Source organism: Scyliorhinus torazame, chromosome 5 (genome assembly GCF_047496885.1).
Source record: "Scyliorhinus torazame isolate Kashiwa2021f chromosome 5, sScyTor2.1, whole genome shotgun sequence".
NCBI lineage: Eukaryota > Metazoa > Chordata > Chondrichthyes > Carcharhiniformes > Scyliorhinidae > Scyliorhinus > Scyliorhinus torazame.
The window spans coordinates 98371792-98385912 of record NC_092711.1 but is presented as its reverse complement, the minus strand read 5'-3'; the positions used below and the strand labels follow the sequence as shown (position 1 = coordinate 98385912).

The 14121-nt window shown below is 46.1% G+C and overlaps 1 protein-coding gene across 1 annotated transcript in view; it reads right to left on the bottom strand.

Annotated features, from left to right (window-relative positions):
* The window catches only part of LOC140417814 (uncharacterized), a 150236-nt gene that overhangs the window by 115972 nt on the left and 20143 nt on the right, over positions 1 to 14121 (bottom strand). Inside the window, exon 3 of the mRNA XM_072501267.1 lies at positions 10016 to 10681. Coding sequence (XP_072357368.1) covers positions 10016 to 10681 — 666 coding nt within the window. The remainder of the gene's footprint in view (positions 1 to 10015; positions 10682 to 14121) is intronic.

Below are 14121 nucleotides of genomic sequence, written 5' to 3'. Positions count from 1 at the left end.
CCCCTCCCTGGCTATCCTCTATTGTTCCCTGTCTCTTCCCTCTACCCCCCCCCCCCCTCTCCCCACTCCTGCCCCCCACCTCCCCCTGTGGCTCGCCTTTCCTTCCTCTTAGATTTAGCTGTCTCTGCCCCCCCCCCCCCCCCACCCCCACTCCCTCCCGGTCTATCTCTCCCTCTCACGTTTTGGCTACTCTCCCCTGTTTCTTGGCTACCTGGCTATTCTTCTGCTTGTTTGTTGGCCACAAACAGGTCTCGGAACATTTGGGTGAATGGCTCCCACGTTCTGTGGAAGCCGTCGTCTGACCCTCGGATGGCGAATTTGATTTTCTCCATTTGGAGAGATTCCGAGAGGTCGGACAGCCAGTCTGCAGCTTTGGGTGGTGCTGCTGACTGCCAGCCGAACAGGATTCTACGGCGGGCGATCAGGGAGGCAAAGGCAAGGGCGTCCGCCCTCCTCCCCAGGAATAGATCTGGCTGGTCTGAAACCCCGAAGACCGCCACATTCGGCCATGGCTCGACCCTCACCCCCCACCACCTTGGACATTGCCACGAAGAAGGCTGTCCAGTACTCCACACGTCTGGGGCAGAACCAGAACATGTGGCCGTGGTTGGCTGGGCCTCCTTGGCACCGCTCACATCTATCCTCCACCTCCGGGAAGAACCTACTCATACGGGTTCTTGTTAAGTGGGCTCTATGTACCATTTTTAGTTGCGTCAGGCTGAGTCTTGCGCACGTGGAGGTGGAGTTGACCCTATGCAGTGCTTCGCTCCAGAGTCCCCACCCTATTTCGATCCCCAGGTCCTCCTCCCACTTCATTCTTGTTGCGTCCAGTAAGATGTCGGCCCCTTCTACCAGTCGGTCATACATTTCACTACAGTTTCCTTTATCTAGTATGTTTGCGTCCAGTAACTCTTCCAGTAACGTCTGTCGTGGTGGTTGTGGGTATGGCCCTGTCTCCTTTCGTAGGAGGTTTTTTTAATTGCAGGTACCTTAGCTCATTCCCCCTGGCTAGCTGGAATTTCTCTGTCAGTTCGCCCAGTGTTGCGATCCTTCCATCCGTGTATAGGCCCCTGACTGTCACTGTCCTTCTGTCCTTCACTCCTGCTGTAGTGTTTTTTGGGTGGGGATGGGAGCGCCACCGTGGCCAGGGCCCGGAGGGAGGTCCCCCTGCAGGAGGCCTCCTCCACGCGCACCCACTCGGCTTCTGGCTCCTTGATCCATCCCCTTATTCGCTCGTCCGTCGACGCCCAGTGGTAAAGTTGTAGGTTTGGGAGGGCAAGCCCCCCCCCACTGGATTTTGTTTTTTGTAAGACCTTCTTTGGGATCCTAGCATTCTCCCCCCCCCCCCCCCCCCCCCCCAATACGAACACCACGATTAGTTTGTCTAGTGCTTTGAAAAAGGCCTTGGGGATGTAGATCGGGATGGATCTGAATAGAAAGAGGTACCTGGGCAGCACATTCATTTTGATCATCTGGACTCTCCCCGCGAGGGAGAGTGGGAGTGTGTTCAATCTTTGCAGGTCCTTTTTTACTTCCTCTGTCAGACTGCTGAGGTTCCATTTGTGGATCCCTTTCCAGTCATGGGCTATTTGGATTCCCAGGTAGAGGAATTTGAGTCGGGCTTGTTTAAAAGGCAGTCCCGTTAGGGCTGCCCCACCTACTTGTGGGTGTACCAGGAAGATCTTGCTTTTGCTCATGTTGAGTTTGTAGCCCGAGAAGGTGCCAACTCTTTCAGGAGCGCGATGATTCCGTCCATGCTGCTCTGTGGATCTGAAATGTAGAGCAGCAGGTCATCTGCATAGAGTGAGACTCTGTGCTCTCTGCCTCCCCTTCGGATCCCCCTCCAGCTATTTGCTGCTCTGAGCGCGATTGCTAGTGGCTCGATCGCTAGAGCGAACAGCAGCGGGGTCAGTGGGCATCCTTGTCTGGTGCCCCTGTGCAGCTGGAAGTATTGGCAGTTGGTATTGTTGGTCCATACGCTCGCCATGGGAGTGTTGTATAGGAGCTTTACCCAGGAGGTGAACCCTGTTCCAAGTCCGAACCGCTCCACTACCTCTGAGGTTTTTCCATTCGACTCTGTCGAAGGCCTTTTCTGCATCTAGGGAGACCATCACCTCTGGTGTTCTCTCCCCGGAGGGGGTCATTATCACGTTCAACAGGCACCTGATGTTCGAGGTAAGCTGTCTACCTTTGACAAATCCCGTCTGGTCCTCTGCGACCACCTCAGGTACACAGTCTTCTAACCTTTTGGCTAGGATTTTGGTCAGTATTTTGGCGTCTGCATTCAGCAGTGAGATGGGTCTGTATGACCCACATTCCATTGGGTCTTTGTCTTTCTTAGGTACCAGCGAGATTGAGGCCTGTGCTAGCGTGGGCGGCAGTGTGCCCCTCGCTAGCGAGTCTGTGCTGTCCCAAATTGTTTGTAGAATTCCCCGCCTGCATGGAGCTAATGCTGTCCATGATCTCTCCCAGTGCTAGTGGTGCTTCCAAGCCCCGTATTTTGCCCTCCCCCACGACTGGAATGTCCAGTCCATCAAGGAACCGTTTCATCCCAGACTTCCCCATTGGGGGCTCTGAGGTGTACAGCATACATCAACATTTTGATCAAACAGGGAGAGCCAGCATGGATTGGTGAAGGGACGGTGATGTCTGACAAATCTCATTGAATTTTTTGAAGAGGTGACTGAGGTAGTGGGCAGGAGAATGCTTAATCCAGAAATTAGGCACATGTGTGACAAAGGCAGTGTAGTATTAATGGGGGATTTTAACTTACACAAGATTGGGAGAGGCAGACAAGCAGCTATCAGAAAGGTAGTGAATTTCTGGAACATGTAGTTTCCTGCAGCAACATGTTCGAGATGTAACAAGGGGATCAGTAATAGATTTAGTTATGAACCAAATTCTATTAATGGCCTAAGTGTGCACAAACATTTATCAAATAGTGATCACAACATGATTGAACTCAATGTAGCGTTTGAAAGTGAAAAGCACGATTCAGATACTGGAGTTTCAGACTTGGGTAAGGCTGATGTTAACGGGATGAGGCAGAGACCGTCCACGGTAAACTGGGAACATCTGTTAACGGGTCAAACAACTGAAGATCTGTGGAGAATATTTAAGAAACATTTAATGAGATACAGCGCAAGTATATAAGAAGAAATGTTGCAGTTATATAAAGGGAAAGCAGGTGGACAAAAGTAGTGTCGGCCACTAAAAGCTGAAAATGGAGAGATTGTCAGTGATAATGGGAAAATGGCAGACGTGTTGAACAATTACTTTGCCTCAGTGTTTATAGTTGAAAAGGAGGATAACTTGCCGGTAGTCCTGAAAATGTAATGTTGATAGAGGACAGGAACTTAATACAATTAACGTAAGTATAGCATCAGTAATTAGGAAATTAATGACACTGAAGAGTGACAAATCACCAGGATCTAATGGTTTCCAAGCGAGCGTGTTAAAGGAAGGAGGGGAGCACATTGTAGATGCCCAAACTATAAACTTTCAGAGTTCACGAGATTCAGGAGTACTCTCCCTGGATTGGAAAATTGGACATGTCACTCCACCTTTTAAGAAGAGTGAAAGGGGAAACCAGGGAATTACAGACCAGTTAGCCTAACATCTGTGGTGGGGAAATTGCTGGATTCTATACTTAGGGAAAGGGTAACTGAACAGCTTGAAAGATTTTGATCGATCAGGGAGAGCCAGCATGGATTGGTGAAGGGAAGGGTATACCTGACAAATCTCAGTGAATATTTTGAAGAGGTGACTGAGCTAGTGGACAGGAGAATGTCTATTGATGTTATTAACTTGGACTTCCAGGGGCATTTGACCAAGTCCCACATAAGAGTCCGTTAACGGAAGTGAAAGCCCATGGAGTTGAGGGAAAATTATTAACTTGGTTAGAACAAACAAAGAACAAAGATATGTACAGCACAGGAACAGGCCCTTCGGCCCTCCAAGCCCGTGCCAACCATGCTGCCCGACTAAACTACAATCTTCTACACTTCCTGGGTCCGTATCCCTCTATTCCCATCCTATTCATGTATTTGTCAAGATGCCCCTTAAATGTCACTATCGTCCCTGCTTCCACCACCTCCTCCGGTAGCGAGTTCCAGGCACCCACTACCCTCTGCGTAAAAAACTTGCCTCGTACATTTACTCTAAACCTTGCCCCTCTCACCTTAAACCTATGCCCCCTAGTAATTGACCCCTCTACCCCGGGGAAAAGCCTCTGACTATCCACTCTGTCTATGCCCCTCAGAATTTGGTCGACCTCTATCAGGTCGCCCCTCAACCTCCTTCGTTCCAGTGAGAACAAACCAAGTTTATTCAACCGCTCCTCATAGCTAATGCCCTCCATACCAGGCAACATTCTGGTAAATCTCTTCTGCACCCTCTCTAAAGCCTCCACATCCTTCTGGTAGTGTGGCGACCAGAATTGAACACTATACTCCAAGTGTGGCCTAACTAAGGTTCTATACAGCTGCAACATGACTTGCCAATTCTTATACTCAATGCCCCGGCCAATGATGGCCAGCATGCCGTATGCCTTCTTGACTACTGTCTCCACCTGTGTTGCCCCTTTCAGTGACCTGTGGACCTGTACTCCTAGATCTCTTTGACTTTCAATACTCTTGAGGGTTCTACCATTCACTGTATATTCCCTACCTGCATTAGACCTTCCAAAATGCATTACCTCACATTTGTCCGAATTAAACTCCATCTGCCACCCCTCCGCCCAAGTCTCCAAACAATCTAAATCCTGCTGTATCCTCTGACAGTCCTCATCGCTATCCGCAATTCCACCAATCTTTGTGTCGTCTGCAAACTTACTAATCAGACCAGTTACATTTTCCTCCAAATCATTTATATATACTACAAACAGCAAACGTCCCAGCACTGATCCCTGTGGAACACCACTGGTCTCAGCCCTCCAATTAGAAAAGCATCCTTCCATTGCTACTCTCTGCCTTCTATGATCTAGCCAGTTCTGTATCCACCTTGCCAGCTCACCCCTGATCCCGTGTGACTTCATCTTTTGTACTAGTCTACCATGAGGGACCTTGTCAAAGGCCTTACTGAAGTCCATATAGACAACATCCACTGCCCTACCTGCATCTATCATCTTAGTGACCTCCTCGAAAAAGTCTATCAAGTTAGTGAGACACAACCTCCCCTTCACAAAACCCTGCTGCCTCTCACTAATACGTCCATTTGCTTCCAAATGGGAGTAGATCCTGTCTCGAAGAATTCTCTCCAGTAATTTCCCTACCACTGAAGTAAGGCTCACCGGCCTGTAGTTCCCTGGATTATCCTTGCTACCCTTCCTAAACAGAGGAACAACATTGGCTATTCTCCAGTCCTACGGGACATCACCTGAAGACAGTGAGGATCCAAAGATTTCTGTCAAAGTCTCAGCAATTTCCTCTCCAGCCTCCTTCAGTATTCTGGGGTAGATCCCATCAGGCCCTTGGGACTTATCTACCTTAATATTTTTTAAGACACCCAACACCTCGTCTTTTTGGATCTCAACGTGACCCAGGCTATCTACACACCCTTCTCCAGACTCAGCATCTACCAATTTCTTCTCTTTGGTGAATACTGGTGCAAAGTATTCATTTAGTACCTCGCCCATTTCCTCTGGCTCCACACATAGATTCCCTTGCCTATCCTTCAGTGGGCCAACCCTTTCCCTGGCTACGCTCTTGCTTTTTATGTCCGTGTAAAAAGCCTTGGGATTTTCCTTAACCCTATTTGCCAATGACTTTTCGTGACCTCTTCTAGCCCTCCTGACTCCTTGCTTAAGTTCCTTCCTTCTTTCCTTATATTCCACACAGGCTTCGTCTGTTCCCAGCCTTTTAGCCCTGACAAATGCCTCCTTTTTCTTTTTGGCGAGGCCTACAATATCTCTCGTTATCCAAGGTTCCCGAAAATTGACGTATTTATCCTTCTTCCTCACAGGAACATGCCGGTCCTGAATTCCTTTCAACTGACACTTGAAAGCCTCCCACATGTCAGATGTTGATTTGCCCTCAAACATCCGCCCCCAATCTATGTTCTTCAGTTCCCGCCTAATATTGTTATAATTAGCCTTCCCCCAATTTAGCACATTCATCCTAGAACCACTCTTATCCTTGTCCACCAGCACTTTAAAACTTACTGAATTGTGGTCACTGTTCCCGAAATGCTCCCCTACTGAAACATCTACCACCTGGCCGGGCTCATTCCCCAATACCAGGTCCAGTACCGCCCCTTCCCTAGTTGGACTGTCCACATATTGTTTTAAGAAGCCCTCCTGGATGCGCCTTACAAACTCCGCCCCGTCTAAGCCCCAGGCACTAAGTGAGTCCCAGTCAACATTGGGGAAGTTGAAGTCTCCCATCACCACAACCCTGTTGTTTTTACTCTTTTCCAAAATCTGTCTACCTATCTGCTCCTCTATCTCCCGCTGGCTGTTGGGAGGCCTGTAGTAAACCCCCAACATTGTGACTGCACCCTTCTTATTCCTGATCTCTACCCATATAGCCTCACTGCCCTCTGAGGTGTCCTCCCGCAGGACAGCTGTGATATTCTCCCTAACCAGTAGCGCAACTCCGCCTCCCCTTTTACATCCCCCTCTATCCCGCCTGAAACATCTAAATCCTGGAACGTTTAGCTGCCAATCCTGCCCTTCCCTCAACCAGGTCTCTGTAATGGCAACAACATCATAGTTCCAAGTACTAATCCAAGCTCTAAGTTCATCTGCCTTACCCGTAATACTTCTTGCATTAAAACATATGCACTTCAGGCCACCAGACCCGCTGTGTTCAGCAACTTCTCCCTGTCTGCTCTGCCTCAGAGCCGTACTGTCCCTATTCCCTAGTTCTCCCTCAATGCTCTCACCTTCTGACCTATTGCTCCCGTGCCCACCCCCCTGCCATACTAGTTTAAACCCTCCCGTGTGACACTAGCAAACCTCGCGGCCAGGATAGTTAGAAATTGGTTGAGTGGCAGGTGACAGAGTGGGGATAATGGGAAGTACTCTAATTGACAGGATGTGACTAGTGCTGTACCACAGGGATTTGTGTTGGGACCGCAATTATTCATTAATGACTTGGATGATGACATAGAAAGTCATATATCCAAATCTGCAGATGATACAAAGTTAGGTGACATTGTAGACAGGCTAGATGATAGCATTAAATTACAAGATAGGGTGGCATATGGCGCAGTTAGCAGTGGGACTGAGGCGCTGAGGACCCAGGTTTGAAGCCCGGCCCTGGGTCACCGTCCGTGTGGAGTTTGCACATTCACCCAGTGTCTGCGTGGGTTTCACCCCCACAACCCAATGATGTGCAGGTTAGGTGGATTGGCCAGGCTAAATTGCCCCTTAATTGGAAAAAAAAAATAATTTAGTACTCTAAATTTATTTAAAAAAAACAAAAAAATTGTAAGAAGATAGTGACAGACTAGAATGGGCAAAATTGTGGCAGATGGAATTCAAAGTTAGCAAATGTGAGGTTGTTCATTTTGGACCAATAAATGATAGAATCAGAAAATTCCTACAGTACAGAAGGAGGCCATTCAGTCCATTGAGTTTGCACCAACCCTTTGAAAGAGCACTACATCCAAGTTCACTCCTCTGCTCTGTCCCAATAACTCCTTAACTTAACCTACACATAGGGCGTAGTGTCGGCGGTTTACCGGGCTAATTTGGAAGAGGAGAAGGCACCACTGGAAGGGATCAAAGCAAAGTGGGAGGAAGAGTTGGGAGAGGGTATGGAGGAGGGGTTCTGTTGTGAGGTGCCCCGGAGAGTGCATGCCTTCAAGTTAAAATCACCACTATTCTTAGAAATCTCCCCCTGAACCAAAAAGGGTCAAAAAAGATGTTCTAAATGGTGAACAAGGATTTTCACTCCTCGATTCCTTCGCAGATTTAAGTAGGTGCTATTCAGGCCAAACTAGTGTTTCAAGTTAGAAGATATAATCTATATCTTCAAAGAAGGTTTTATCTACTTACCACTTAATAGCTTTGATCCTCGGTCCCGCCTTGCTAAGAAAGTATAGTAGACTCATCGATATTTTGTAATAACCTCTGTTTCAGGTTACGGTTAATTTTTTAATTACTTTATTTTACTTCAAAACATAACATCACTGACTTTACAACAAGTAAAAAAGATCTTGCTTCTGGATTTTCCGTTCGAGTTGGTCAGACCTTCGTGGCATCCTTGACAATCTCTCTTCTTATCTGTGGGTGTTCTCAGTAGCTTCGATCCCTTGTTAGGTTCGTGCATTCAATCATTCCCATCTACCGAAACAGCTCTGAGAGCTGGAATTGAATGACTATAGCGATTCAGGATATTTATTTCCTTCTCAAAGCAGTGCTGGTTAAATTTTATTATCTTCAAGGAATATCTTCTGCTCATTTATGTAATTTTATTTGTCTGTTGCACACTCCTAGTTTCCATCATGTCTAACAAGAAGATGCTTCAATGATAAGCATTGGTAAAAATGCTTTGATATTTGTCTCTTAATCTTAGTGGAGTGATACCTCTGGTTCTAGTCATGTTTAAACAGACTCCTTCTTGGTGTTAATTTCTGCTTTATTAGACTCTGGCAATTCGTATCAACTGCTTGCTAAAATAATTAACTTCTATGAAAGTGTGAGGTAGTTTTCCCTCGATGTAACTAAAAACTTAAATGACTAGTTTTTCTTTAACTTGAAAGGACAGCGTCAGATTAAGCAGTCTCAAGCTGGTTTTCAAGCTGGTAAAGGCTATTTGCATTTCAAACCCTCTTTTCTGAATGCTGTTAACCCTTTGTGGGATTTTTGCTTGCTTTTTCTCAGACCTTTGGGTTTTGTCATACCTACTTGTTTCAATTGACATCTTTCCCATTTTACTTTACAGCGAATCATGTTCATATGTTCTGGTCCCGTCCAAAGCTGGAGGATTACTGGAAGGAGGTTTTTAGGGTAATCACTAAAGTGGTGCACATGAAACAGGACCTGGATCCCCGGGAGGCCATATTCGGGGTGTCGGACCAGCCGGGGTTGGAAACGGGTGTGGAGGCAGATGTTGTAGCCTTCGCCTCGTTGATAGCCCAAAGGCGGATCCTGTTGGGATGGAGAGCAACCTCTCCACCCTGTGCCCTGGCATGGTGGGAGGACCTGTTGGAATTCTTAACTCTTGAGAAGGTTAAGTTTGAACAGAGGGGAAGGATGGAGGGGTTCTACAATTCATGGGCGTAATTCATTATGCACTTTCAAGAATTGGATAACATCGAACATTAGGGAGGGGGGTGGGTTGGGACTGTATGTGTTAATGGTGACGGTGGGTGATTCCCGATTCCTTTTTGTTATTTGTTTATTTTAACATGCGAGCAGTTGTTTGGGGGTTTGGTGGGAGGATGGGATTGTTGTTGTTGAGATGGGGATTGACATTGTATTCGGTGGGTGTAAATTTGGGAGAAAATGTGAAAAAGGAGATATTAACAGGAGAAGATAAGGTCGCTAAAGGTAAACTATTTTCATTGGTTGGAGCCTCTAAACCTAGGGGCATAATCTGGAAATTAGGGCCAGACCATTCAGAAGAGATGGGAAAAACGTCTTCACACACAGGGTGGGAGAGGTTTGGAACTCTCTCCCACACACAGCAGTTGAAGCTAGAACAGTTGTTCATTTTAAATCAGAGATGGATAGATTTTTGTGAAGCAAAGATATTAAGGGACATGGGCCAAAGGCAGGTATATGGGGATAAGCCACAGATCAGCCATGATCTCATTGAATCGAGGGGCTGAATGGCCTACTCTGGTTCCTATGTTCCTACAATACAATATATTTAATATAATAAACATTCATCATAACTGTACAAGATAAAATTAATACATTACATCTGCTTCTGTGAATCGTTTCAGTGGAAATGTGCCCTCGTTCAAGGAAATTCAGTCACTGGATTGTAAATTGGGAGACCAGCCAGTGCAACAGAAACAAACTCTCTGACCCTCCCACTTCAACTGTCAGAATGAACATGGTTCAGTCCTGGATGTGATTAACAGCAGCAACAACAGCAGAATCCAACCCCTGTAATGACTTGTGAACTCGCTGGTGTTTCTGCAGGTGGGCTGCACTTCTGAATCCTTTCCCACACACGGAACAGATAAACGGTTTCTCATCAGTGTGAACTCGCTGGTGTGCTAGCAGGTTGGACGAATCAGTAAATCCCTTCCCACACACTGAGCAGGTGAATGGTCTCTCCCCAGTGTGAACTCGCTCGTGTTTCTGCAGATGGGATAACTGAGTGAATCCCTTCCCACACACTGAGCAGGTGAATGGTCTCTCCTCAGTGTGAACTCGCTGGTGTCTCTGTAGGTTGTATTGACATCCGAATGCCTTCAAACATACGGAGCAGGTAAACGGCTTCTCCCCAGTGTGAACTTGCTGGTGTGTGCATAGGTTGAATGAAGTAGTAAATCCTTTCCCACACTCAGAGCAGATGAACAGTGGCACATCGCTGTGAGCTCGCTGGTGTGTCCGCAGGTTGGATAACGTACTAAATCCCTTCTCGCATTGAGAGCAGATGAACGGTCTCTCCCCGGTGTGAGTGCGTCGATGAGTTTCCAGCTCAGATGGGGATCCGAATCCCTTCCCACAATCTCCACATTTCCACGGTTTCCCCATGGTGCGGGTGTCCGTGACACAGTGCTTTTCCAGTCACACTGACAGTAAAACAGCCAATGGTTTTCCCCGTCCTAAACGAATTGAGTGACTCTGTCAGATCTTAATGTGAAGTTTGGTTTGAGATTTTACTGCAAATCCTCCCCTTTGAATATCCTGTGAGAGTTTACAAATGTCATCACTGTCAGTACAGTACAGAAATACAACAGACAAATCTAGTTTCAATGGATTATTCTTTCATCGCTCTTTTGCCTAAAGTCATCCCAGACAGACTCCCTTTTGCACTTTGCCGTACTTAATATTCACACCCCCAATTCTTCTGAAGGAGCGATTCATGCTGATTGACAGATCCACGGTCACTGCTTTCTGTCCAGGACAGTGGATTAAAAATCTTTATAGAGACTGCTTGTATGTATGTGTGTGTGTGACATACAGTAATGTATTTCTTAATTGGAGGGACATACAATTGGAAGGGGAAGTGTGGAAGAGCTTTATTTAAACAGCCAGTGGTCATAATGTGGAAATCCCCATCTCTGAGGATGGTGGAAGTGGAGACAAATAATTTCAAAATTAAATTCCATAGGCAATTGGAGAAAACAAACCGACACAGAAACTGGATTATAGAGGGGGAAGGGATTGACTGGATTGCTTTAGAGTGTCTCGGCATGGACTCAAGTTACCGAATGGACTCTTTTTGTGCCTTAATGATTCTATGGCTGGGAATATATTTAGTAATATATTTTTTAAAATAGAAATAATAATAAATGCAGTTTTTCACAATCAAAATAATTTAGATAAAATAAGTACCATATAACAACACTAGATACATTCTATCCTATATTAATTTACTGTCTCCTTAAATGTCAACCATCTACTGGGGAAACCATCCCTATAATTATGAACATTAGAAAGCACCATCCTTTTAGCCAGACAATACATGTCACAAAAACAGAAAATGCTGGAAAACCTCAGCAGGTCTGACAGCATCTGTGGAGAGAGAACAGAGCTAATGTTTCGAGTCTGGACGACTCTTTGACAAAGCCATCCAGGCTCGAGACGTGACATTTTCCAGCATTTTCTGTTTTTGTTTCAGATTCCAGCATCCACAGTAGTTTGCTTTTGTCTTAGAAATAAATGTTTCAAGCTGAGGGAGCAAATTATGTCAATGTCTCTGAGAAAGACCTAGGACAATCTTTCCAGAGTCTGCACCCTTCCTAAATTCACCTCCTGTCCCACCTGCAAGTCAACAATTTAGTTCAAAATTAGAAATGTGGAGAAAAAGAAGTGTGTTACTCACAGATATTGGACACGGGAGGCGGTTTAGTCTGTGTGAATCTGAATCTTCATTCAGCGATGGAGCAGCAGCCGCTTTGCTGCACAGCAATGGACAGGTTCACAGACCCATTGTCCAACTTCCGTATTCAGACGCGGGATGATCATAGTGCTTCCGGTGCGCTGACTCTTCCCATTGGTCAACTCGCGCGGAGCGGATTCCGACCCCACGTGGGGCTGGGAGACACTTTGATGCGCTGAACTGTTGTCCAATCCGCAGTGTTTTACTGCAGGAACCAGTGATATTCTCCCAATGGGACTCCAATTGTGTGCTGGGTAAACCCTCTGAGCCATTGTGACGCCACAACGGAGTCCTGCCTGAATCAGCCAATAAGAATCACTGCTTCACAGTGACGTCATTGTAACCCTGTCCCTCACCAAGACCCCTTCCAGCCAAGGTTTCCCGGTAACCGGCCAACGAGGAGCTCTGCAGGACCGGAAGGACTCTGCACCTCCAGGCAATCAGAGGGCGGGCTTTGTGTGAATGAAGATTGAGCTTCACGGAGACTGAAACTTCCTCCTGTTTCAAACATCTGTGAGAAAATCACTTTACTTTCTTTCCCCTTTCCATTTCTTTTCTAATTCTGGATTTCAATTGTTGATTTGCTGAAACTGAAGGGAAAGTAAGTGAATCCAGGGAGGTTGGACACTCTGGAAAGGTTGGTCCAGGTCATAGAATCCCTACAGTAAAGAAGGAGGCTATTCGGCCACATCGAGTCTGCACCGGCCCTTGGAAAGAGCACCCTACTTAAGGGTAGGTAAGTACTTAAGCCCACACCTCCATCCTATCTCCCGGGACCCTGGAGCTGTGAGGCAGCAATGCTAGCCACCATGCCTTCCTCTCACTCTCTCTCTTAAAGACATTAACATCCTTTGCACTCTCAGCATGACATTTATTTGTCTGGCTAAAAGGATGGTCTCTTTCCTAATGTTCGCAATTAAAGGGCTGGTTTCCTCAGGAGGCGATTGACATTTAAGGGGGCAGTAAATTAAGAGAGGATAGAGATATGTCTCGTGATGTTATATGGTATGTTTTAGATATTTATTGGCCTGTAATAAATTTCATTCATAATTATTTCTAGTCTTGTAATATATTACTCTAGTTGTGTTATATTTTTCCAGTTATAGTGTCACTAAAGCACACAAAGTCAAATTTAACAACTTGTGTCCATGTTGACTCTCTTTAGATCAATCCAGTCAGTCCATTCCCCGGTCTATATCCCCTGCCTGTATCCCCTTCCCCAGTAAGTTTATTTCTTCAAGTGCTGATCCAATTTCATATAGAACTCATTCATCTCATAGGTAACAAGTTCCTGGTCATGTGCATTCACTCATAAATAAAGATCTTCTTTGTTGTAATTTTTTTTCATTCATTCATGATACCTAGACCTCGCTGGCTGGGTCAGCCTTTATTGCCTAATTGCCCTTGAACTGGGTTGATTTGTTCGGGCATTTGAGATCAACCACATTTTTGTGGGTCTGAGAGGGGATCTGATAGAAACATATAAATTTCAACAGGAGTGGACAGAGTAGATTCAGAAATAATGCTCCCGCTGGTGGGGAGTCCAGAACTAGGGGCTCATAGTTTGAGGATAAGGAATAAAACTGACGTGAGGAGAAATCCTTCACCCAGAGAGTGATGAGCCTGTGGAATTCATTACCACAGAAAGTCACTGAGGCCGAAACATTGTGCAATTTCAAGAACAAAGAACAAAGAAAAGTACAGCACAGGAACAGGCCCTTCGGCCCTCCATGCCTGCGCTGACCATGCAGCCCGTCAATACTAAAATCGTCGAAGGAGTGAGATATAGCTCTTAGGGCTAAAGTGATCAAAGGATATGGCTCTATGGGCAATGGATAGTGTGTTGGACTTCTACTTTTTAAAAGTAAATTTAGAGTACCCAATTCATTTTTTCCAATTTAGTGGCAATTTAGCGTGGCCAATCCACCTAGCCTGCACATCTTTTGGGTTGTGGGTGTGAAACCCACGCAAACAGGGGGAGAATGTGCAAACTGCACACGGACAGTAACCCAGAGTCGGATCAACCTGGGACCTCAGCACCATGAGATAGCAGTGCTAACCACCATGCTTCCCATACTAGTCATGTGATATTAACAATATGTCATCACCACAC